The sequence below is a fragment of the Phacochoerus africanus genome, chromosome 2 (genome assembly GCF_016906955.1).
Source record: "Phacochoerus africanus isolate WHEZ1 chromosome 2, ROS_Pafr_v1, whole genome shotgun sequence".
Lineage (NCBI taxonomy): Eukaryota > Metazoa > Chordata > Mammalia > Artiodactyla > Suidae > Phacochoerus > Phacochoerus africanus.
Window position 1 is genome coordinate 231,304,375 of NC_062545.1, and position 26,819 is coordinate 231,331,193.

A 26,819-nucleotide genomic window follows, 5' to 3' on the forward strand; every position below is an offset into this window, starting at 1 on the left:
GCACACCAGCCCCAGCAGACATGAACGGCAGAAACGCAAGCATTCCTTGGTGAGTGTCATGTGGTCAAGGGTTTATAACATTTCTCTAGGAGCCAAGGAAGGGCTCAGACTCAAGTAAAGAAATAGCGATGGAACGGGTACAGAATTCTCCCTCCGTCACTCTTAAAACTCTGTCCCTCCAGCTTAACTCTACCCCTGCTGCCTTCATTTTGACACCAGAACACACCCCTTCACCTGCACGTACATCCTCTGTCCCATGAGAGCTGCTTCCTCTATGAAACTTTGGAGCCAGCCCTGTCACCCTCTCCATTTCATCACAACTCATGAAGGAGCATGTTTCATAAAGCTCCTTGAGACACAAGGACAATGAAAGAACATGCCCAACATCACAAAGGGTCACACATGAGATTTTTTTTTTTCTAAAAACACATAGTGATAACCCTTTAGAATATATAGTAACTTTGAATACAGCTAATAAAACACTGCATAGTAGATGTTAAGGAAGAAATACTAAGCTTCCTTCCCTCTGTTATTTTTTTCTTGCTGTGAAATTCATCACAGGACAAAGGTCAACTTCCTTCCAGTCCTCCCGTCAAATGAACCTGTAACTCAGCGGAATCTGAATTACCAGGTTTTATGTTGCAGAATGGGAATAATAGATGATATATGTAAAACTATATACACGTAAAAGCTAAGGCATGGCATTGTTAATATAATGATCTGCTTACAAATATCATGATAATCTACTTGAACTCAACACGGAACTGTTTCAGATCTGGCAGGTGCCACGTGGCAAAAGCACACAAATTGTCAGCTCAAACAGATTCTGAGGAAAATTCTAATCCACCCTTACCTATGTGACTTTGGGCCCTGAGGCTTAGTTCTCCTGTCTAGAAATTAAAGATAAGTAATTGCTGCCATATGGGGACTGTGCAGAGGTTTAAATGAGCTAATACCTGACACATAATCAGTACTCAATAGATAAATATCAGTACCACTTTCCTTCTTCCTAGCCTCCTCTCTGCTGCCCTGATAAAGGGTCCTTGGAGTCCAGAGGGAGGTGATTAACGACCAGGTTTGGAGAGCACACAACAGACCAAGGAGTTTTCTTCCCTGAAACCCAAATATCTACACCTGTTAAAAATAATATATAATGTATGTATAAAGTAAGAGTTCCTGCGGTGGTGCAACGGGATTGGCTGTGTCTTGGGAGTGCTGGGATGCAGGTTCAATCTCCTGCCAGAACAGTGGGTTAGAGAATCCAGCATTGCTACAGCTATGGCTTAGATCATAACTGTCTAAGGGATCCGATCCCTGGCCCAGGAACTCCATGTGTCTTGGGGCAGCTAAAAAAAAAAAAAAAAAAAAGAAAAGAAAAGAAGGAAGGAAGGAAGAAAGAAAAAAATATATAAATAAGCTATAAGGATATATTGTCATCACAGGGAATATAGCCAATATTTTATAAGAACTATAAACAAAAATAAAAATTGTGTATCATTATGCTATACACCTGAAAAATATAACAGTGCACATCAACTACACCCCAATGAAAAAAATTTTAACAGTGTGTAGTATTTGAACGTTGCTAAGAGAGTAGATCTTAAAGGTTCTCCTCACAAGAAAAAAAATTCTGTAACTATGTATGATGAAAGGTGTTAATTCGATTTATCATGGTAATCATTCTGCAATATATACAAATATCAAATGATTATGTCGTATACCTGAAACAAACATACTGTGGTATGTCAATTTATACCTCAAAAAGTTATGGAAAAAAAAGATTATAATTTTTTTTAAAAGATGTGTAGACATATATAAGGAGATTAAATTAGAGTGGTAAAGACAAATATGGCAACATAGCTCATGGAAGAAACTCCATCCTCTCCCCCAAGGTTCAAACACCACTGTTATAAAACCTGTCCTGAGAAAACCTACAGGGAAGCATCTGGATGCAAAGCGTGTGAAACCAACTGCGGCAGCTGCGACCAGAATGAGTGTTACTGGTGTGAAGAGGGGTTCTTCCTCTTGGGTAAGCATTGTACAGAGATGGCATTGTACAGAGTGACAACGAGGCTCCATGGCTCCGCCCAGAAAAGGGGGGAGCTCATCTCAGCAGTTTTAGTCTTCCTGTATCTCTAGTTCAAGGAGCAATTTTATTTTATTTTTAAAATTTTTATTTTTGTCTTTTTAGGGCCATACTCAAGGCATATGGAGTTCCCAGGCTAGGGGTTGAATTGGAGCTACGGCCGCCAGCCTACACCACAGCTGTAGCAATGCCAGATCCAAGCCGCATCTGCAATCTACACCACAACTCAAGGCAACACCAGATGCTTAACCCACTGAGCGAGGCCAAGGATCAAACCCTCGTCCTTAGGGATACTAGCTGGAGGGTTTGTTAACCACTGAGCCATGATGAGCGTCTCTATTTTAATTTTTTAATTTTTAATTTTTTGTATTTTTAGAGTCACACCCCCAGCATATGGAAGTTCCCAGGCTAGGGATTGAATCAGAGCTGTAGCTGCTGGCCTGCACCACAGCCACAGGAACTCGGGATCCGAGCTGCATCTGCAACCTGCACCACAGCTCACAGAGATGCTGTATCCTTAATCCACTGAGCGAGGCCAGGGATTGAACCTACATCCTCATGGATATTAGTTGGGTTCATTACCACTGAGCCACAATCGGAACTCCCAAGGAGGAATTTTAATTTGGTTTGAAAAATCAGCATTAGCCAGGACTACTTCTTTTTGCTTTTATTACTGAAGCATAGTTCCTATTTCACTAATTAATATCAAATATCTCCAAGCTGATGGAAAGAAGAGTGAATGGGGAGGAGGGGGACACTGAAGAGAAATGCTTCCGAATTGAAGTCACCTCGAATATTTAGACCACAACTCTTTCCCTGAAACTTAAACCATGTTGCATATTCCTTGTACTGTAAAAGTTAAACAAGATCTTTGTCTTAGGTTTTGGTCAATTTGTTGACCTTGGTTAGAAAAGAAACACACCATGGGTCTTCTACTTTAAGGGAATAGTCCAGGCTCTTGAATGTTTGCAGGAGAGAGAGTAGGGCAGACAGTCAGCCCATGAGGACCTTTATAGGGTCTCTACATAGAGATCATTTTATTTGCGGCTTTTTGAGGATGTAAAGGTCTTTATTCTATGTTCCTAACACTTTGAGCTAATAGTTAATTAAAATTTCCAGTTGAAAAAGGACTTAAAAAGAGTTAGATTTACAAAGACCTATTTCTTAGTTGAAATAAGCTAATGCCATCGTGGTTTATTTAAAAAACTAAAATATAAATGTTCCTTGGACTCCCTTCGGCTTGGTTAGAACTTGCCCTTGCAGAGATCCTCAGGCTGGGCCAGCTAGGGTCCCAGCTTCATGCTTGCTCTCTGTGTTCTCATGTAGGCGGCAGTTGCGTGAAGAACTGTGGCTCCGGCTTCTATGGCAACCCAGAGATGGGAGAATGTGAACCCTGCCACCAAGCCTGCGAAACCTGCACTGGCCTTGGCCACAACCAGTGCAGCAGCTGCCGAGGAGGGTTACAGCTGCTGCATGGGACATGTGTGCGCCCCGCCCGGACCCAGGTGGAAGGCAGCTTCTGGAACGGTAATGTGCCTCCGGAGAGAGCTTGCAGGAGTCTAGCCACCTCCTCTGCTTCCCCCACCCCCAAATCCATTGCTTTACCCAAGAGGTGAAGTCTGATCAGTGAATCAAAATCTTAAGAGTCCCGGAGCCTCTCTGACGTTCTCTGCGGGAAAGGCCAGGAGGCTGTGGCTGGTGTATGGCCAGGAGGGAAACCACAAAGGGAATTTTACGAGTGGTATGGCTACTTGATTTTCTATCTGGGTGGAGCAGACCACCCCTGAGCGAGTGACAACAGTCACAGAAGAAATGACTACCATTTTCTGAAAGATTTCAGAATAGTTTTTATCACATCCTTGTATCTCTTTATCATGATAAAAGAAAACTACCAAAGGGCTAGCTTGTCCAGTTAGACAAGTATGGAAACTTGAGCTGAAATAGCTGATCTTTCTGGCAGGATTTTTAGAACTTGCCATATCATTCAAGCTTGCTTTTTAAAAATTGCCCTTTCCAGTTGCAGACGGGGAAAGTGGGGGGCTTGAGTAGGAGCAGGAGGGAGGAAAAGCGAGGGAGCTTGGAATCTAAGAGCAAATGCCTGCATGTATTCCTTCCCACCTTAGTCTTCAGAATTGGCCTCCAGACACTGAAGCCTTGGCCACAGGCTTCCTTGCAAGGTAATGACACACTTGCAGTGACCTCTCCATGTCTGAGGTGGTTAAAAAAAACCAAAACCCTCCTCCTGCTGGGAAGATCTGCCTCACACTCCGTGCAGAGATGCTCACAAAGACAAGAGGTGCTCTCCGTTTTGATTTTGAGGCAAGGATTTGTTTAAAAGGTCGTTTCAGTGCAAAAGCAACAGCAGCTCAAAGGAGAACTGCTCAGGATGAGTGTTTTAAGAGCTGGAGGGAGAGATAGATCTGGGCAGAAGAAAAGGCTCTTGCTGGGTTTCAGAGAAAGGATGCCCATGGCTGCTGTCTACTATGACAGTGTCCCATGTGTGGCCTAACGGAAGAGAACTTGGAGACCTTCACAAGGCCAGCAGCCAAAGGCCATGGAGAACACGGGCCGATTTCAGAGGCATAGCTGGGAAGAAAACCATTCACTCTAGCTTGGGCTCTCTTGCATGAATTATAGCTGAACCAAAATGCTGAAAACGAGTCTGTCCGGCACTCAGGCATTTAAGAGGCGGTACAGGCCAAGAGGAAAATAGTCTGGTGCTGTGCTTCTAGCTTAGAACATCTGTATTTTATCTGGTGTCCAGATGATGAAAAGATGCAGGGAGCCAAGAGTCAGAGTAGACTCGGGCCCCCACATGATTACACATCCCTTTCAACTGGACTACGCACTTTGTGAGCAAACCAGGTCTCGATTGTTCCCTCTGCGTCAGAGCACCACACCCATTCCCCCTGCTTTTTCTACTATCAAAATGTAATGTTTCTGAAGAGAGGAAGGGATCAGTGCATTTGGAGATTTCGCACTAACAAGGGATCTAGGAAGCAGATGAGGCTGCTTCTCTTGGCTAGACAAAAACAAATAAAGTCAATGACATGGCTGCACTTTTTTGCATCTATGATCTAGGAAATAAGACAGGCACACTATTAACAATGAGAAAAAAAATGGTTTCTTCCCTGAGCGAGGTGAGACCATAACTCAGCTTCCCAGCATAGTTTAGGCACCACTGAATGGAGAGTAAATGGAAAATGTACTCTTTCACAAGGCCTTGGGAGTATTTGAGCCAATGCCTACATTTTTCTCCTGACTTCTTCTCCTTAAAAAAAAAAACAAAAACAAAACACTGACGCTGTAACTAGAGAGCAGAGGGTTCCAGAGAACAGGCACTGATTAACTGCACCTTTAAGATGATGCAAAGCAGATTGCAGTCATCCTGGGTCAACTTAGAGGGAGCCCAGACAAATCACAGTGTGTATGAGAGAACATAGCTACCTAGGTGGTACCAGTGAGGTGCTGTATTGTTGTTTTACACACAGATTCAGATCCTGGCAGGACAGGTAAGGTGGGACAAACATTAGTCCATTTCTGTACTCACACCACTACCGGTGTAGACCTAAGATCATGCTTGCATCCAAAGAATACAAATACATCACGTATGTCAGCATGTTTTGGGAAAACAACTTGAAACACAACTTTGACTAGAGTCCACTGAACTCCTTTGCTAATAAGATGACTACTCACAGGGAGAGCAGTGGTAATGAGAGGTCACCGCCCTTAGTCAGTTGCCAACTGAGCGGGAATGCCTCTTATCCTAGTCTAAGGATGGAGATTTTGCAGCACACCGGACCACAGCTGGCAAGTCCAGCCAAGACCACGTAATCTCCAAAGCTTCTTCCTGCCACCAAAAAGTTGCTACACAAAAGTATAGATTGTCCCCAATTCCCTGTCCAAGTCAGTAATATATTGTAAAGATTACTTAGTCCAGTGTCCCTTTGTGGCAATAATGGAACTAATGTTGAAGCGGTTGCGAGCGGCACCTGTGGTGCTTCAGGCAACACACAGAGCCACCGTTGGTAGAAATACTCAGGTGTGCAGACCAGGGGCTTTGAAGGAAGATGATAGCTTCAGCTGCTTTCCTGAAACCATTGTGGGTGGGAATGGAAACAGTTTACTCTATGACTGTTAAATCATTTGGATTTTCTTAAGTGGTTTTTCCCCTGGTAGTGCTGGAAAGTCCTAGGAATAACTCCCGTACATTTCCCCAACCTACCTATTTCCATCATTGATTAAAACCATGTTTGTAGCAGGCTCTAATTACATATTTTGATGGTAATCTAATCCACAAAGTGAAGACATGGTAAATTAACTTTTTATCTTTGACCACATCCTAACAATTTATCACTAGCCTGTCTTTTGATCTCAATTCCTATGCTCTGAGAAAGATTGAAACCCCAGAGTCAGTTAAAAGCACTGAAAGCCGCTCATATGTGGGGAAAAAAAAATCTAAATAAAGTGAGGAGATAAGCTGCTTCATATAGTAACTGAACTTTAGAGAATTTTGAAGATACTGTGAAAATCTGATTTTTAGAAGGACTTTGTAGATGTATACAGTTGCCTTGCTTAACTTACAAATGAAGACATGATTTTTACTTAATTAACCAATCACAACTCAAAGTGCAGAAAATACACATCTCAGGGTAACTGGGTAAACTTTTGGCCTAGTGGTATGAAAGAGCCACATGTATCTGCTTATACCAATTGTTCAACATCCAGGAATTTTATGAATGGATAATTAAACCACTGGCAACTTGAGATCAGCTATTGTGGGAATATTTACACCACAGAAATTGGCAAACATGACAGAGCAAGTGTTTTGTTTTGTTTTGCAAAGAGCCGTTTTACCAGTACACCACTGCTTTGACTTCTACCAAACTATTTTAAATCCAAATTAATTAGTAAAACATCTCTCTAGTGGATGTAAGCTTTAAAATTCAGCATACCTGAATTCAAATCCTGGCTCTGTTCTTTACTAGCTCTGGTACCTTGAGTCTGAGCCTCAGTTTCCTCACCTATAAAATGAGAACATGAAACCATCTCAGACAAGGCCATTTTGAAAATTAAATGAAATAGATATAAAGCCCCCAGCACACAATAAGATGTAATAAAAGTTAATCTATTCTCTAGCCCTTTAACCTAACCGAGTTTTAACACATGAAACACTAGTTCACTTTCAGAACTTCCTAAACTCATGAAAGAAAGCAATTTGGGGGCCCAGAAAGTAATACAGGTCTGGGGAAAAGAGCCCCAGAAAGAAGAGCAAAATAATGGTCAGTGGGAATGCCGAACAGCCAAGCTGAGTCCTGCCTTAACCAAGAATGTGTACAAAGATGTTGATAGCAGTTTTATTTATAATTTAAAAAAGAAGGGTATTATCTAAAAATGTAACAAGAGAAAAAATTAATTATCATTCACAAAAAGATGTAAACCATTAAAAATGATGTTTACAAAGAATTTTCATCGCTAGAGATACCTTCAAAAACTATATATAGAACTACCATATGACCCATCAATCCCACTCTTGGGCATATATCCGGACAAAACTTTCCTTGAAAAAGACACATGCACCCACGTCTTCAGTGCAGCACTATTCACAATAGCCAAGACATGGAAAAAACCCAATTGTCCATCCACAGATGATTGGGTAAAGAAGATGTGGTATACATACACAATGGACTACTACTCAGCCATTAAAAGAACAAAATAATGCCATTTGCAGCAACATGGATGGAACTAGAACTCTCATCCTGAGTGAAGTAAGTCAGAAAGAGAAAGACAAATACCATAATACACAACACAAGTGAACCTTTCCACAGAAAAGAAAATCATGGACTTGGAGAACAGACTTGTGGTTGCCAAGGGGGAGGGGGAGTGGGGTGGACTGGGAATTTGGGGTTAATAGATGTAAACTGTTGCCTTTGGAATGGATAAGCAATGAGATCCTGCTGTGTAGCACTGGGAACTATGTCTAGTCACTTTTGACGGAGCATGATAATGTGAGAAAAAAGAATGTATACATGTATGTGTAACTGGGTCACCATGCGGTACAGTAGAAAATTGACAGAACACTGTAAACCAGCTATAATGGAAAAAAATAAAAATAATTATATAAAAAATTTTAAAAAGAACTTTCATGGTTAGAGAAAATACCTATAAGATTTATAATACTAAATGCAAAATGTAGGGTCAGTATTATAGATACTGAATATATACAGTATGTAATATAGTATTACATATATACAGGGTCAGAGGATGTAAATTATTACATATATGTACACATATGCAATTACACTCACAATATAAAAGATGGGAAATCTATGTCCGAAGTGTACACAGTGGACCTTCCTCCATGATAAGATTATGCGCAAACTTTATCTTCTTTATCCTTTTGCACTAAAACAAACAAAAAAAACCACTTTTTTTTTTTTAATAAAAAGAAACTGTGCCCTCCGCAAGCCCATCTTCGATGAAGAGCCTGCTGCAGGAGCGACGAAGGTGGAAGTTCCAAATCAAAAGAGGTAACAGGGATATAGGGAGGAAAAGAGGATCACGACTTAATCAGGAAAGTGTCTGTGATGCAGAAACAAACCCAAGACACCGGGCGGTGTGGAGCAAACAGGGATTCCTAAGTCATGAGAGAAATGGAGGAGGAGGGGACCACAGCGTAAAATAGGAACAGGTGCCCAAGGGAAAGAATGGGAGGGATTTCAGCAGGGGAGATGTCTAGCACATACAAGGACATTCCGGAGGAGCTAAGTGGTTATGCTTGGGAAAGACTCTCAATGAAAAGCTGCTGTCCTTGCAGATCTTTAAGGATAGGTTGGAAAAGCACTTTCTGCCTTCCTAGTCACTGCAGCCTTGTTCGAAATAGCAAAGACTGGAAAAAATGAAACAACTATCAATAGGAGAGTAGACAAATGAAGCATGACACATCCACACCATGGAATAAGATGGGGCTGTTAAAAAGAATGAGGAGGGTCTTTATGTACTGACAAAGAATGGTCTCCAAAATAGTGTTGAAAGAAAGAAAAAAGAAAGAAAGAGGAAGAAAGAGAGAAAAAAAGAGAAGGAAGAAAGAGAGAAAAGAAAAGAAAAAAGGCAACACGATAAAAGAGTGTGAATAAAGTTATATAAAAAGGGTTGAGGAGTTCCCGTCGTGGCACAGTGGTTAACGAATCGGACTAGGAACCATGAGGTTGCGGATTCGATCCCTGCCCTTGCTCAGTGAGTTGAGGATCCCGCGTTGCTGTGGCTCTGGCGTAGGCCGGTGGCTACAGCTCCGATTAGACCCCTAGCCTGGGAACCTCCATATGCCACAGGTGTTGCCCAAGAAATGGCAAAAAGACAAAAAAAAAAGTGTTGAGAGACTTCATGGTATATGCCCTTTCTACATTTTGAGCCATGTGAGTATTGCTTATTTAAGTTAAAGAAATTTTAAATAAGAACAACACCAATTTTTTTGTTTTTTTATGGCTGAGTTACAGTCATTTTTGAAGGATGACACTCCATTTTCTTAGTTAAGGTGAGGTTTTTGGAGAGGTGGGGCAGGGGAAATCCTGTTCAGTCTAGAATTTCTGGGGTAGAAAAAAGAAAGACTATGATCAAGTCAAATTTTACTTGAGATTAAATCACTAATCCATGTTAAAAGAGCTCTGGCTGGAGATGACTATCCATTGCCCAAGCCTGATTGCTAACTATGTGTACAGAGTACCCTCTAGTGGATACATGAGGACATTACAGACTTTTATACCTGGAATACTGGAGTAAAATATCAAATGGCCAGATTGTGAGACACATATACGTAATTATAAATGAACATATGTGTGTAAATATATATTATATATTTTTAAATGATAAAATTAATGAAAACTTTTTTTAAAAAATGTACATTTTAGCATAAAAACGATAAAATAAAAACAAAATCAACCCACAGCCTGGACATACAATATTAAAGACTTTCAAGGTGCTCAATATCTGATGAATGTTATTTTGTTATTATTCTTCGAATAACTGCTCTCAGCAAGTAAGCATTTTATCCTAGCTTAATTGAGACATACTATTATATAACATTCTATATGTTTACTATGTATAACACGATAATTTGATATATGTGTATAGTGTAAAATGATTACCACAATAAGGCTAGTTAATACATCCATCACCTCCGTGCACACCACTTTTGTGAAAATCCTGGGACTAGCTTTGTTCTGCATTGGATGATTGAACTCTTAACAGATTCCCTCAGGGAGAATACATCAGGCAGGCAGTCTACTGGAAAACAAGTGCAAAATTTTCTCTTCAAACTAGGAAAAAACTGCCACTCAGCATGGCAGGATGGATAATCATTTATATCTATCTACCTGCCTACCTACCTATCTAGTTTTCTGTGTAGCAAGGCTCAGAAATTGATTAACTGTGGGTGTCATCAGAGAAACCAAGCAATGCCTCGTGGTACAATCCACATAAGGAACAGTAAAGAGAACAGGAAATAAAACAAAACCTCAGAAATAGGGTGGACTGCTAACAAATGAGAAAATTGAGAGAGAAAAGAAAGGAAGCAGAAGGAACTTCCATTTACTAACCCATGATGTGCACACTTTACAAACTTATTCCCACTTCACAAGAGTCCTTTAGGGGAAGAATCATTTGCTCTCATTTTTTAGAGACATGGAAAGTAGGACTCTCGGAGTTTAATTACCTGGAAGTGGCACAGCAGGAATCTGAAGGCAGGTGTGACTAAAGAGCCAATTCTGCCACCCTGACTCTCAGGAGGAGAAGAAAGGAAATGAAAGGCAAGAGAGGAAGGGAGGAAGAAAGAAAAGGAGGGAGGGAAGAAGGAAGGAAGGAAGGCAGCAGGCAAATGGTAAGATGCAAACAATAACGACTGATTCAGCTTCACAGTCATTCATATGACACATTCCGAGCTAGAACTTTTTCTAATATTTTCCTGTATGAGTAATGTTGGTTCCCAAGCAGCTACTGAAATTTAGTCAAGATCTCTCCCTGTACTGACTGAAAGATGTCACTGAGGTTGTTATGCATGCCTATGAAACTGCCATGTGGAGTTGCTGATTTCCTGGATAAGCTTGCCCATCAAGTGGTGATGGGGAGGCAGAAGTGACACATCTTGAAGATTTTCTAGCTTAGTGGCATGGTAACCTAGAATGGCCTGCTTATCTTGGGAAATAAGAGATTACCTTGGAGTTTCCACTGTGGCACAGTGGGTTAAGGATCTGGTATTGCTGCAGCTGTGGCGCAGTTCCCAGATGCAGCTCAGATTTAATCCCTGGCTTGGGAACTTCCATATGTCCTGGGTGTGGCCGAAAAAGCAAAAAGCAAAAAAAAAAAAACAAAAAAACAGAGATTACCTTTGACTCAAAAATTCTTGCATGCATGCACACAACCACATACTCCCTCACTCTCACACATTTTTAAAATATGAAAGAAGTAACATTTGACAGTTCAAATATCCCCTTAGTATTTAAGGCTATCCTTAATACTTCACTGGAAGTTTGCAAAGAAAATCTTGATAATCAATTGTCAATGAAGGAATAAGAATAATAAAATAAAACAAATGAAGCCCACATGGTAGGCGATGGGTGGTGCCAACATTTAGCTAATGTCAAATTGAAGGGTTCTATTTTGGGTGAAAAGGGAAATGAGTTTACCCATGAGATCTTTCCCAACATCATAGTGCTATGAGCCTGTTCAAAAGTGGTGGACTTCTTGCTTCTTTCCCTACACAGATCTTGTGAGAAGATACCAGCCTTGTCATTCTTCTTGTAGAACCTGCCATGGATCAGCAACCCAGTGTACTTCATGTCCAAAAGGTGAGCATGGTGTGTAGCAGGAGGAGGCAGTGGCCAGGCCAATTCACACACATTGACGTCTTTAGTAAGGGATTTGCAGGACTAGATCTAGCTCCATCATGTGTTTCTATCACAATTCTGGAGAAGCTCGGGGACCTGCACACTGACCTATAATAAAAATTGGCTTTCAAGAGACCAAAAGATAAGTGTTTCCTATCCAAAGAGCACAATGAAATTATTGATTGATTTGGCCATGGAGTTTGTTAGGGTCTCTGGGTGCCTGACATTCCTAGAGATTACATTATTTTTTAAGTTCACTAGTTGAAACAAGAGAACTTAGGTTGGAGTTCCCGTCGTGGCGCAGTTGTTAACGAATCCGACTAGGAACCATGAGGTTACAGGTTTGATCCCTGCCCTTGCTCAGTGGGTTAAGGATCCGGCATTGCTGTGAACTGTGGTGTAGGTTGCAGATGCGGCTCGGATCCCGCGTTGCTGTGGCCCTGGTGTAGGCCAGCAGCTACAGCTCCCATATGCTGTGGGAGTGGCCCTAGAAAAGGCAAAGATGAAAAAGAGAACTTAAGGTAGAGAATCTACCCAGCATTTTTCTTGATTTCTGGTACTGAATTTAGGAGAGGAAAAAAAAAAAAACCACAACAATGTATGTATGATTAATTTATTTATCATCTAGAAAAACACAACATCAGAAATAACTTCCCTAATTTAGGGAGACAGTTTATTAACATGATACATTAAGAATTAAGAATGTTATACTCCCATTAAAGCAGTGATTATGTTGGAATGTGCAATGTTAATAGTGAGATGAGATGCAAAAACAACAAAACTTAGAATGATAGGTGTGCCATGGTTCTGCTCCAACAATATATAAAAGTCTACACACAAAAATTGATGGAATTTTCTTGGATTTTGCACTTCAGGGTGAAGTTTACATTCTTTCTTTCAATAATGATGTTATCTGATTTTTTTGCCATTCAAAATAAATTGATGGACCATCCATTAAAGATGAAGTTGAGTGGAAGGGTTGCTACTATGTTAGGGTCCTAATGGAAAAGACTTTGTGCTGCAGAACAGACTCCATCAAGCTGTGTGTGTGTGTGTGTGTGTGTGTGTGTGTGTGTGTATAACAGCCTCACACCAGGACGACAGACAAAGGTCTTAATAGACTGAGCACCTGGGCAAAGGGAAGCCCCCGGGTGACCTGTAGCAATTATCAGTAGGAAGGTCAAAGAAATAAGCCAAAAACCTCTTGGGTCCAGTTTTTCTAGTTTTAACTTATTTTGGAAGACTTTGCATCACTAATAGATATTTTGATAATCCTGAAATAATATACTTGGGTCTTTGGTGCAGTTAAAAAAGCTGTTGGGAGCATCTGTTCTCTGCGTGGACACGTACGCTGTTAGATCAGACATGTGATAACGTCTGACCCACCTTCCTCCCTGGGTTTCTAGGCGCATACCTGTTGGCTCAGACCTGCGTCTTGTCCTGTCCCCAGGGCATGTGGCCCTCAGCGAGGAGTGGCAGCTGCGAGAACTGTACAGAGGACTGTGCCTCCTGCTCTGAAGCCAATCTTTGCAAAAAGTGCCGAACACAGCCAGACCACCCCCTCTTCCTGCACGAAGGCAGATGCTTCACCAAGTGCCCTGAGTAAGTTTTCCTTCCCTTTCACTTGCTGCTCATGTTCATCCTCCTGCAGTACGCTGGGACAATTCCTTTCCCTTCACCAAAGACCTCCTCTCTTCCTTGTTTCTTGCATCAGCTTTCTTGCTTGACTGTCAGACATCCCTGTCGGCTATAGCAGCCAAAGGAAGCCTACATAAGGCAAGATGCATGCTTCTCCCTGGTGATCATGAGATGTACATAGTTTTACTTTGTAAACATATGTTCTTTTCTTATCTTGTACTTGTGATCAAATCTTTGTCAGAGGCTTTTTTTCCAGTCACAAAAGTGAGGCTGTAATAGGCTGTGCATCAGGCAAACCTTTTCTACATGTTGAAAGCGAGGCATGGACCATAGCTAATCAAGAAAGAAGAACACCTGGTTATTTATTGATTCCTCCTGGCTTCCTCAATCCCCTGGTTTACAATTCCTTTACTCTTCCTATCAATGGTCCTGCCTCCAGGACTTATCTAAATGGGAAGTGGGAATAGCAAATGAAAAGGTTTCATCAGGAAACTTTCTGTGTCAAGCAACAGAAATGTCAAAGAGCATGACCGAACATAGGGGGTTATTAATGCATAGAATAAAAAGTTTGGAAATCCAGTATTGGATATTTCCATGGCCAAGGCTTCCTTAGAAACTCACAACCTTTCCATTTTGCTCTTGTTTCCTTCCTTAGTTTTCCTCCCCTGAGCCCACCTTATCTGCCATCTCCAGCATCACTACCCCATGCTGCAACAGAGATAGAAAAGGGTGCCTTTCTCCTTGTTTATCTCTAAGAGAAGAGAAAACTTGCTCATACTTCCCTTCACATCACACCAGCCAGAATGTGTCACTTACACCTTCCTAAGCTGATCTCTGGCAAGGAGAATGGAAATGAAAGGATCCATGTAGGTGGAACAAGATTCACCCTCGAACACCCACAAAAATTGTAACACTGACAGCCAGGAAGATTGGAGAGGGGGGAGGCAAGAAATGGGTTTGGGAAAGCAGCCAACAACATCTAACTAGAAATCTCATTTGCCTGCTGATTATAATGGCTTCATGATAAAAACAACACCTATTTTCTAATGACCTATTTGTGACCATTATTGAGGTGGATCCAGTAGGGTAGAAACATCCATCATGGTACCGACCCTCAAGATGCATCCAATCTAGTTGATAAGCCAAAGGTATCCATTTCAATTGTACAGATACATATTCAGCACCTATTGGATGTAAGAAGTGATATCAGAAGCTAAGATAAACTGAAGGAAGTCTGAGCTTGCAACAGCCTTACAGTTCAGTAGGGAAGGTTTACGTCCATCAACATCATACCTCTCAGGTCCTCAATACACAAAGGGCTAAGAGATTCCAAGGGGGAAAAAAAAACATTTAAAACCAACTAGTTATTGAGAGCTTGCAGTATCTAGGCACCCTCATTAAGGACTGCAAACGCACCATCCCATTAATCTTCACAAGAATCTTCTTATTCAGGTACAGCTGGTGCTTAAACAACACACATTTGAACTGTTTAGCTCCACTTATACACAGATTTTTCTCAACAAATACAGTCCTACACAATCTGTGTTTGGTTAAATCCACAGATGCAGAACCATGGGTACAGAAGACTGACCATGGGACTTGAGCATCTGTGGATTTTGGTATTCACATCAGATCTTGGAACCAATCTCCTGCAGATACTGAGGGACACTGTACTGTTATTTCCCCCCATTTTATGAACAAGGAAAGGCATAGCAGGCCCTACAGCACACTGCTAATAGATGGTATGGTCAGGAATTCAACCTAAATATCTCTAGCACTGAAGTCCAAGAGGTGAACCATTGCACAATGCCACCTTCTCATTCACCTGGGGTTCCTTTTTTCTTGTTTTATAAAAGCTTTACTAATATATAATTGACATACCACATCATTCATCCAAAGTGTACATTCAATGGTTTGTAGTATATCCAAAGAGTTGTGCAACCCTCACCATAACTGATTTTCAAATATGTCCATCACTTCTCCAAAGAAAACTCTTGACCCTTTTAGCAATCACTTCCAATTTCCTGCATTCCTAAGTAACCACTAAGTTACTGTCTGTCTCTATAGAGACATTTCTTGAACATTTTATACAGATCATACAAAACATGACTTTTGTGACTGACTTCTTTTATTCAGCCTACTATTTTCAAAATTCCTCTCCCATTGGGCATTTGAGAAGAGGCTTAATGGTGAAAGGGTCAGGATTAGTGAACTGCTGGGGAGAAGGAAGGATAAGACAAGGGTGAGTCAGGGAATACCCAGCTCTCCTTCCCCAACCACCACAATCCAGCCTTAGCAAAGTTGGCAAAGATATTTTACAACAAAGGTGAAGGTCAAAAAACTACTTACCAAAGTCTGTCATTGATTCCTTATTAACTTTGTCGTGGTGGAATTGGAATAGCTGTCATCACTATCACCTTACTTATTTGATCATTACCATTGCTTTCCTACCATCTCTTGGATTCTTTGAAAGTTCCAGGAATTGACAATGCATTGAAGTGAAGAAGAAAGAGATGCATTCTATCTTCATCCAATTCATTGACCACTCCACTCCATTTCTTTCCTCCAAAATCTGGATTGCGCCACTCTTAGGATCAATGGGACACTATGCAGATAGGTGGCAGCCAAGACATTCCACATTTTTTGAGCAACAGGGAAGCTACTAACATGGTCTGAAAGTTCTGCAAACTATGGGATCACGAGTATGTGCACTCCTGTTTTGAGTAGGGTGGTCTTATCACTGTGTATTTGTGTTGAAAGAAAGAAAGAAAGAGAGAAAGAGAGAAAGAGAGAAAGAAGGAAGGAAGGAAGGAAGGAAGAAAGAAAGAAAGAAAGAAAGAAAGAAAGAAAGAAAGAAAGAAAGAAAGCAAGCAAGCAAGCAAGCAAGCAAGCAGGGGAGATAAAGTCTGAGGAACATGTAATACCTAGCTTGGTTTGGCAGCTTTGTTGCTTTCTGCAAAATTGGCTGTTAGGGTGTGATTCATCCTAAATCAACCATGAGATTCATAACAGGAACACACCCTACAATGAAATGGTATCCAGGTATTCAGAATTTTTTATAAATTGGCACTAGTGGCCACTGTTTTTTCAAATATAGCATATGTTCAAGAAAGAAAAGAGTTTGAGTGGCGTATACATCATTATAGTGATTGTTTAAAAGGTAATGCAAAACTTAAAGTGTGCTTAAATTCACCAAATATGAACAGATTTGAAGCTCTGGTAGAAGGAAAAATGGTCCTCCTTTGAACGCTGGCTGTCAATGTCTTAGGTATAAAATATAGGTAAAACTCCAGAACCGAACAGCTTTGGCATTACATATATTTATCTGGATCAAAAGACTTCAACATAAAGTGCTTTGAATTTAACAATTTAATACATGTGGCCATTTCTTCTTAAAAAAATTTATCTTCTTAAATAAAAATAACAGTGAAGGAGTTCCTGTCGTGGCTCAGTGGTTAATGAATCGACTAGTATCCATGAAGATGCAGGTTTGATCCCTGGCCTTACTCAGTGGGTTAAAGATTTGGCATTGCTGTGAGCTGTGGTGTAGGTCACAGATGCAGCTTAGATCTGGCGTTGCTGTGGCTGTGGCTGTGGCTGTAGGCTGGCAGCTACAACTCCAATTCGACCCCTAGCTTGGGAACCCCTATATGCCATGGGTGTGGTCCTGAAAAGACAAAAGATAAAAAATAATAATAGGAGTTCCCGTCATGGCTCAGTGGTTAACGAATCCGACTAGGAATCATGAGGTTGTGGGTTTGATCGCTGGCTTTGCTCAGTGGGTTAAGATCTGGGGTTGCCGTGAGCTGTGGTGTAGGTCGCAGACGCGGCTCGGATCCTTCATTGCTGTGGCTGTGGTGTAGGCCAGCAGCTACAGCTCCAATTAGACCCCTAGCCTGGGAACCTCCATATGCCATGGGAGCGGCCCTAGAAAAGATCAAAAAAAAAAAAAGTGATAATAATAGTGAAACAAAGCATTAACCAAAAAGTCTTGTAAATTCAGGGTAAAGACAAGAAAACTAATTATTAGCCAGATCTATGTGAAGAAGTTTGCTTTTAGCAAAGTGACTCTCTGAAAAACACCTTCTTATGTTGCCTTCTGATTGCCAGCCACCTGATAAGTTTCTGAGATTCTCATGTTTTTGAGTTAGGAGTCATCTTCAATAGCTTTTTTCTTTTTTTTTTTTTGCTTGAATCCATTTCTTTCATTTCAACCTCTGACTCCCTTATAAGAAGAATCCGGAAAAGACTTCTTCATGCTGCATCTATTCAAATTCTGTACTAGAATTGCTCATGTTCAGGGCCCAGAAATTATTCTGTAGAGGCTTTGACCATGCTTGGCACTGAAAATTCCCCAGAGGCCAGGTGATACCACATAGCCCAAAGCTCGCAACCACCAAACACAGGTTGGTCATTCCTGCATTGGCAAATCCCCACCCAAAAACTACAGGATAACTGACCCCATACTGTGTCATCTCTCCAGGAAATCCGATGGATTCATTTGGGTTGACATTGGTCATGGTCCTTCCCTTTTCGGTCCTAATTCTTGGCTGCCAGGGGAGAATCACCTCCTTGTTGGAAAGCTTCTCCAGTGGCTCCCTCTCTTTCCCACAGGGGCTTCTATGTGGAAGATGGCACTTGTGAACACTGCAGTTCTTCCTGCAGAACATGTGAAGGAAATGCTACCAACTGCCACTCGTGTGAAGGGGGCCTTGTCCTGGACCAGGGGATGTGTCGGGAAACCTGCCCAGAGAGACATGTGGCGGTGGAGGGGGTGTGCAAGCATTGCCCAGAGATGTGTCAGGATTGCATCCATGAGACAACATGCAAAGGTACCTGGGAACATGCAAGTGGTGGGAGGTCGGGGGGTGGGAGGTAGATCTGCAGAGCCTCCTCAGCTGGTGGCCCGCTATCTGAGGGGGAGGTATAGAAGGAGAACTGGGGAACCAGTCTCTCTACCTCTACTGAGATTTCTCTCCATGATGTCATTGAGAAAACAAAGTGACATACAGCCTTTTCATGATGGATTCTGCAAATTAAGACAGACAAGAGCCTCTTTTTGCAATATTTCTTCCAACAAATATACTGGGCCCTTATGGTATGCCAAACACTATACAAAATTCCTGCCTCTCTGAGCACAAAATCTCATAGGAAAGATTGATATTAATAGAACAGGAGTTCCCATTGTGGCTCAGTAGGTTAAGGACCTGACAGTCTCTGCAAGGATGCGAGTTAGCTCCCTGGCCTTGCTCAGTGGGTTAAGGATCCAGTATTGCAAGTTGAGGTGCAGGTCAAAGATGAGGCTCAGTTCCAGTATTGCTGTGGCTGTGGTGCAGGCTGGCAGCTGTAGCTCTGATTCAGCCCCTAGCCTGGGAACTTCCATATACTGCAGGTGTGGCCCTAAAAAAGAGAAAGCAAGAAAGAAGGAAGGAAGGAGGGAAGGAAGAAAGAAAGAACAAAACACAGAGATGGCTAGAGAATTACAACTGTTGTGAAAAAATGAAAGAAAAGTTCAGGTAACTATAAGATTCTGAGACTAGTACTGTGGCTAAGAATTTTTACTCCGAAATTATCTCTAAGAAAGGCTATGCAATTTTTTCTCCAGAATAAGACAGTCTCACTTAACTGACTCTGTCTTATCCAAAGGATTCCCTTGGTGTACTCTAAGGGTTTCTAGAATTCCTTCCAAAGTAAGATAATGGGCACAAATAAAATAAACCCACAATGTATTCTTCCTACTGATTAACCATGTATATTTCATTGGTCTACCCTATCAGTGAATGAAAAATCAACTAATCCACGAATTCCTAAACTGCTTTCTGTATTAAACAGAGCCTGAGGTGCTCTACACAGTTTTAAAAATCTGTTAATGCTTTTTGGGTTTTCAGAATGATACATTGAGCATCTCAGCCATGACTCATCGGCCATAGCACTTTCCAAGGGGCTTGATCATTTCAGGATGTCAACCCAGCAGCATCTAATTGGGCCACGATATGTGGTTTCTTATCCTAAGGCAGGGCTCAGGAAACATGGCGGACATGCCCAGGGCGGGTGCGGCTGGTGCAGATGTACAGTGGGGTCAAATGAGCCAAAGTGGGGGATGGGCTAGCCCACTGCAAAGGAATTATATTCTTTCTGCTCTTCCCTGGGGGTAACTTACTGCCTCCTCCTGTCCCTAGAGTGCATGCCTGAGTCCTTCCTCTACAACGATGCATGCCATCAGTCCTGCCCCAGCCACTTCTACGCAGATGCACGCCTCTGTGTCCCCTGCCATGAAGACTGTCTGGAGTGCAGTGGCCCCTCAGCAGATGACTGTGACCTCTGTGCTGAGGCATCTTTGATTCTCTACAATGGGCAGTGTTTGGAGGAATGTCCAGAAGGAACTTACTTTGAAAAAGCAACTAAGGTTTGCAAAGGTAAAGACTTCCAGGTACATGGCCGAACAACACATTCCAGGGAATGTACTGGAATTACTGGTTTCTGCTGAGAGAAAGTAAGTTCTGGAATTTGCACAGTTCCAGCTCCAGAGCTGGGGTCTTTCCCTCTTCCTTAAAGAAGCATATTCTGAGTCTTCTCTAATTTATTATTTATTTTTAAAAATTGATTTGTTTATTTATTTTTGCTTTTTAGGACTGCACCTGTGGCATATGGAAGTTCTCAGGCTAGGGGTTGAATCGGAGCTGCAGTTGCTGGCCCACATCCCAGCCACAGCAACATGGAATCTGACCAGTGTCTGTGACCTACACTGTAGCTCATGGTAACACTGGATCCTTAACCCACTGAGCAAGGCCTAAGATAGAACCTTTATCCTCATGGATCCTAGTTGGGACTGTTAACCACTGAGCCATGAAGGGAATTCCCTATTATTTATTTTTTTTAAATGAACCATTCCTTAGCTTTGATGATGTAACTTTCATTAGCAATGAATTATGTTGACCCTCCTCATAACAGTGGCTATCATAAAGGCTTCTTTTGTGAAGATTTGCAACAGAGATGATGAGCCTTCAAAAGTCACCCAAAATGGAAATTTTTTCTCAAAATTGCAAGTCATTATAGTTTTATAGAAGCATAAGGAAAGCTGTGCCATAGAGTGTTTTTCTGCTCGTATCTCATCTCTCTAAAGCTCCCTTCCTCCTCGTCATCATCACCTTCAGCCTCTTCTGCCCAGGCTCCCCTAGTCCATCTCCCACTTAGCATTTCAATTCCTACATGTTCCAGAAAGTATCTTATTATTTATGCCTCCTTATACTTTAAATGGGCATGAATTCTTTGCTTCTTCTTAGTTGTCAGGGAACAGAAAAATGAAATAAATTGCCCATCACTAGAAGACTTCTCAAGCAAGTGAGAGGAGCATTCTGAGGGAGGGATTTTTTTTCTCCCAGTTTTATTGAGATGTAATTAGCACTTAACATTATATAAGTTTAAGGTTTACAATGTAATGATTTGATATATGTATATATTGTAAATGATGAGCACAGTAATGTCAGTTGAAACATCCATAGTTTTTTTTTTTTTGGGGGGGGGGAAGAACATTTAAGCCCTATTTCCTCTGCAACTTTCTTTTTTTTAATTTTATTTTTTAGTTTTAATCTTTTTTATTAATTGTTATTTCCCCAATACATTTTTTTTTTATTGTACAGCATGGTGACCCAGTTACACATACATGTATATATTCTTTTTTCTCACATTATCATGCTCCATCATAAGTGACTAGACATAGTTCCCAGTGCAACACAGCAGGATCTCATTGTTAATCCATTCCAAAAGCAATAGTCTGCATCTATTAACCCAAAGTTCCCAATCCATCCCATTCCCTCCCCGTCCCCCTTGGTAACCACAAGTCTATTCTCCAAGTCCATGATTTTCTTTTCTGTGGAAAGGTTCACTTGTGTTGTGTATTAGATTCCAGAATATAAGTGATCTCATGTGATATTTATGTTTCTCTTTCTGACTTACTTCACTCAGGATGAGAGTCTCTAGTTCCACCCATGTTGTCCTCAGCAACTTTCAAGTTTCAAGTTTCAATACAGTATTGTTAACTGTAAACACAAAATTCACTCCAACAAGCCAGCCAGTGGTAACTTAGTCCCTTCTGTTGCCACCAAGAAAACACAGGCGATATCCTGAGGCAGGGCACTAACCACAGTGAGAGCCTGAGGCACACCCACGCTGCAGGAGAAACCTTGCTCCACCCACATCCTGGAACTCAGAGAAATGCTTTTGGTAGGACAGGAGGATGTAGTTTGCTCCTGAAGGCTCTTTGCCCTAGCCTGATGATCTGGACATAACTTTCTGTGCATTTTATGTAAAGCACTCTTTAGTGTCAATGTCCCACCTGACTGTGTGTGAAAGAACATGGCATCTGTGCCTGTTTAGCATGTGAGGAGGCTGCAATTCTATGGGACAGTTTCCATGAGAAAGTAAGAGACTCAGCCCAAGGCCTTTAGTGCTGTCTTGTCTGTTCAAGGGCAGAAAGTAAGGATCAACTTTTGTCCTTTCTCTGGTGTTCAGTAACCCAAGTAATCTGCCAGAGAGAGGACTTTAAAGTTCAGAGTAGGTTTACTTAATTTACCTGATTTAATTTTCTCTTGGAGAAAGGCCTCTGGTTCTCATTCCTAGTTGCCCATTGGAATCACCAGGGGATCTTTAAAAAAATACAGATGCCCGAACTCAGACAAGCTCAGCTTTTGGGAACTAACATGAGGCCTCTCCCTGCTATGCTATTGCTTCTCCTATCTGTCCAAAGTGAGGCAGAGGGAAGCTGGCACTGGAAGAAGCAGGGCAACCACCTGACTTTCCAGAGAGAAGAAACATAGGACCTGACCTAAAAAGGAAGATTTGGGTTGGCAGAGAGAAGCATCCAGAGCCAAGCAATCTCCAAGCAGAATATCTTTTGAGAAACACAAGGGATGGGATCCATTCTGATCAGGCTGCATAAGCCCCTATGAGATAGCACGGCCAACTCTAAGAAGCCCTCATCTTTCCTGAGGCACTAGCGCAGAAATAGCATGAGCTCTTTTTAAAGCCCTGAGTCCACCTCCTTACCCTGCCATTTTCCAACCTAGTGACTTAGCACCTCCAGCCCCAAGATCCTGATATAGATAAAATGAGAAGATAACAATCATGATAATAAACCATGCACTAATTGGAGCCCTATTATGTGCTCCATGTTCTTCCAGCCTGGGGAACAGTAGCAAACAATAAAGACAGGATCCCACCCCCATGGAACTGACATTCAATTGGGGAAGATGGACTTTAAAGAAGCCAAGTCAAAAGGGAAAATAAGACAGGAAAGGGGGGACAGGAAGTTGGGCAGGATGGAGTTGAAATTAGAAGGCAGCCTGGAAGAGATCACTGAGAAAGGGAGGGACCAAACCATGCACATAGAAAATTCCAGGCAGAGGCAATGGTAACTGCTAAACCCCCGAAGGGGGGTAGTGAATTGTTCTGATTTTGTTGGTCTAGCAAATATTTACCTAGTCCCTACAACATGCCTGCTGCTCTCATAGGCACTATGCATTCATAAAAGACTACAAAGGAGGGTTTTTTTTTTTTGTCTTTTTAGGGCTGTACCCACGGCATATGGAAATTCCCAGGCGAGGGGTCGAATTGGAGCTACAGCTATCAGCCTCTGCCACAGCCACAGCAATGCAAGATCTGAGCTGCATCTGTGACATATACCGCAGCTCATGGCAACCCCAGATCCTTAACCCACTGAGCGAGCCCAGGGATCAAGCCTGCATCCTCATGGATGCTAGTCAGGCTCGTTACCACTGAGCAACAACGGGAAATTCCAAGGAGGTCTTTTTTATCAAGAGGTCTTTACAATATATCTTGACAATTGTTATGTTAGTGATAAACTCTACTTGCACTGGGAGGTCAGTGAAAGAGCCCAGAGCAGGAGTTATGGCAGTAGAAGCCCACTAACTAGTTGTGACCACACTGCTGTAGGATAGCTTATTGTTATCTTGCTGTGGTTTGGTGGTGGTGGTAGCAGGTGGTGGCGGCTCTCTGGGGATGACAGAGAAAGTGAGCCAGCCTTTTTCGGCCCCACACCCTTGGCACAGAGCCCTAGAAATCTCTGAGAAAGGAATGTGAGCCTACTTGTCCGCTATGGATTCCTAGCGGGGTGCCCAGCCCTCTCTCACTGTCTGTTGCCCTGCCCTGCCTGCAGACTGTCCCAAGTCCTGCCGGAGCTGCTCATCCTCGGGGATCTGCACGACGTGTCGGGAAGGCCTGAGGGTGAACAACCACGGGGGCTGCGTGCCTCACACCGAATGCGCCACCGTCGAGTACTGGGATGAGGAGGCCCTGGCGTGCAAGGCCTGTCACGCCAAATGCTTCCGCTGCACCGGGCCTTCCGAGGACCAGTGTCTCACCTGCCTGCGGGATAGCCTTCTTCTCAGTGAGTTGCTTCTCCCCTGAGGATGGTTTTGTCTTTCCTTCCACCTACTACCTTACGTGTCACCTGGTACCCAGTAGATCTTGGTGTCTTTCTTTTTCATTTTTCACTTTGTATTTGGAAATTTTCAAACTTACTGAAAATACGCAAAAGGGAGAACAATACAAAGAGCCCTGCACACAGGTCCTTTACCCATTTACCTCATTTGCCTTAAAGTGTGCTTGTTCTCACTCTCTCACTCCTGGTGTATATGTATGTGTGTGTGTATATATATATAATATATATACAGAATTCACTGTATATGTATACATAATTCACTATATATATATATGCAGTATTTACTATGTATGTATGGATATATGTGTGTGTGTGTGTATACATACACATCCTGCTTGAGGATATGGTACATACATCCTGGCCCCTTTCTCACAAATACTTTAATGGAGGCATACCTTGGAAATATTGTAGGTTTGGTTCCAGATCACTGTGATAAAGCAAATATAACATAAAGCAAGCCACACAGATTTTTTTTGTTGCTCAGTGCATATAAAAGTTATATTTACATTACACTGTAGCCTATTAAGTGTGCAATAGCATTGTGTGTAAAAAAAAAACAATGTACATGCCTTAATTAAAAAAGGCTTTATTGCTAAAAAATGCTAACCATCATCTAACAATGAAGGTTACCACCGACCTTCACTTTGTAAAAAAAACCACAGTATCTGTGAAGCACAATAAATCAAGATCTGCCCAGATGTATTTCCCAGGAATAGGGATGCTCTCTTACATAACCACAGTACAGCTGTAAAAGTCTAGTGAGTTTAACATCAATACAATCCTACAAGGTACCATCCGTATTATAATTCTGTCAAATGCCTTTAGAACAGGGCCCAGTCTAGAGTCAGATATAGCACTTAGTTTTCATGTCTTTTTAGCTTCCTTAAAGATGGAACACTGCCACAGACTTAATCTTTAACAAAATAGCCACTGAACAAAAACTGGGGACCTGGTACCATGCTGGATATTAGAAAACCAGAGATGAATGACCTGGCACCTGCCTTTGAGCAGCTCAGAGACTCTCTCAGCACAGAGTTTGGATTCACACCACTTTTCAAAGCAGCTCTAATATTATTTAGTTTTTCCACCACTGCCTATGCTAATGTTCACTGAAGTTACAGAGACAAAGTGGCTTCCAATCTAGAGCTGACCAGTGGCTCACATTAATAATGCAGGTGAGCCTGGCTTCTGTTCCCTGAGGTTAAGCAGAAGCCAGGGAAGACGTTGCCTCTAAGACTGCATGTTAAAGTGTGAAGCCAGGAAATCTCATGTTTTAACCTTATAATTAATTCACCTTCATCTCCTACCCTGATATGTTGTTAAGGAAGTTGAAGAGGCAAGAATCAGTGACTCCAATGGGGTGGGTGGAGGATGGACTGGAGTCATGTGGGGCTGAACAAATCAACTCCAAGTCATCTGGTCATACAGAGCAGAGGATTCACGGTTATAATCTAATTGTTTAAATAAATGGGCGAAACAGTCTCACTGTCCATGTGACTGTCTGTCCTGATAGAAGTGCTTTATATCTGTGCTTGTACAACAGAGAAACTTTATTTCATTTTAAACCATTTAAATTTCAAGAGCCGCACTGGGTGGATAGCACAGCCAAACTGAGGGTAAAATCTTCTATTTTAGGATACAAATAGTTGAAATTGTGGGAATGTGTCATTGCATCAGCCCTGCACTTTTATGTTTTCATCCATGGAGCCTTGACTCCCACTACCCCTGCCCTGAAGGTCCCCCCCTCCTGGGGGACCCTGTGCCTCCTCTAACTCACTCTGACAATAGTTTCTGTCCTGCCCAACACAGGTCCACTCTGACCTCTGTTTCTTCTCAGCTCCTAATGGTCAGTTCTGTTTCTTGGACATTCATCTCAGCTCCCAAGGACATCCTTCAGCCCGCAGGGACACTGTCTCATTCCTTCTGCAACCCTCCCCCCCCCCCGCCCCATGGTATACAGTGGGGAGCATACAGAGGTTTGGGAGTCATATGTCATACTTGATACCAAGACAGATGCTTCTCCCTTGGCAGATACGACCTGTGTGAAAGATTGCCCTGAGGGCCACTATGCTGATGAGGACAGCCACCGGTGTGCCCCCTGCCACAGCTCTTGTAGGACATGTGAAGGGAGACACAGCATGCAATGTCTCTCCTGCCAGCCAGGCTGGTTCCAGCTGGGAAAGGAGTGCCTGCTCCAGTGCAGAGAAGGGTAAGGACCTCAACACACTTTCCCCTCATTTCAGCCCATAACCACTCCAGATATCACTATTAGCAAACCCATTTTGCCAATGAGGAAGTCTCAGAAGACTTCGATAACCTGATTAAAATCTCACAGCTGAGACTTTAATGAGAGTCCAAAAATGAAGAGTCCAGTTCAAATGGATTGGTCTCTAGAGGACTTCACCGAGTTCACAGCAGTGGAAGAGTAAACAGGAAAGGCAGAAGGACCCAATGAAATTACAGAGTCAGATTGTTAAGTCAGAGCCATCTGTCAAACATCACAAACCCAGGATATAAGCCATCACAAAACAGTAGTGATTCTTTCCTTAGAGAAGTCCTTGGAGGGTCTTTCTCTTCTGCATCAGGGGTTGTTCTGATTAGATTTAATAGGTGAGGTCTAAGCAATGTTTGTGGAGCCTTGATTTTATAAAGGGAACAATGTCAGTTAAGTATCTCCATTTATACTCAACTAATTCTCCAACCTGCCATGCCCCCATAAACCCACAAATTACAGGTTTAGTTACTGTAAGCAACC

At 42.1% G+C, this 26,819-nt stretch overlaps 1 protein-coding gene across 1 annotated transcript in view; it reads left to right on the forward strand.

Moving 5' to 3' along the window:
• PCSK5 (proprotein convertase subtilisin/kexin type 5) overlaps positions 1-26,819 on the forward strand; it is a 457,211-nt gene that overhangs the window by 405,258 nt on the left and 25,134 nt on the right. Inside the window, exons 26-34 of the mRNA XM_047767789.1 lie at positions 1,893-2,029; positions 3,413-3,613; positions 8,536-8,616; positions 11,845-11,928; positions 13,374-13,569; positions 18,220-18,437; positions 19,785-20,021; positions 23,780-24,010; positions 26,096-26,273. Of these exons, the coding sequence (XP_047623745.1) occupies positions 1,893-2,029; positions 3,413-3,613; positions 8,536-8,616; positions 11,845-11,928; positions 13,374-13,569; positions 18,220-18,437; positions 19,785-20,021; positions 23,780-24,010; positions 26,096-26,273 (1,563 nt within the window). The remainder of the gene's footprint in view (positions 1-1,892; positions 2,030-3,412; positions 3,614-8,535; positions 8,617-11,844; positions 11,929-13,373; positions 13,570-18,219; positions 18,438-19,784; positions 20,022-23,779; positions 24,011-26,095; positions 26,274-26,819) is intronic.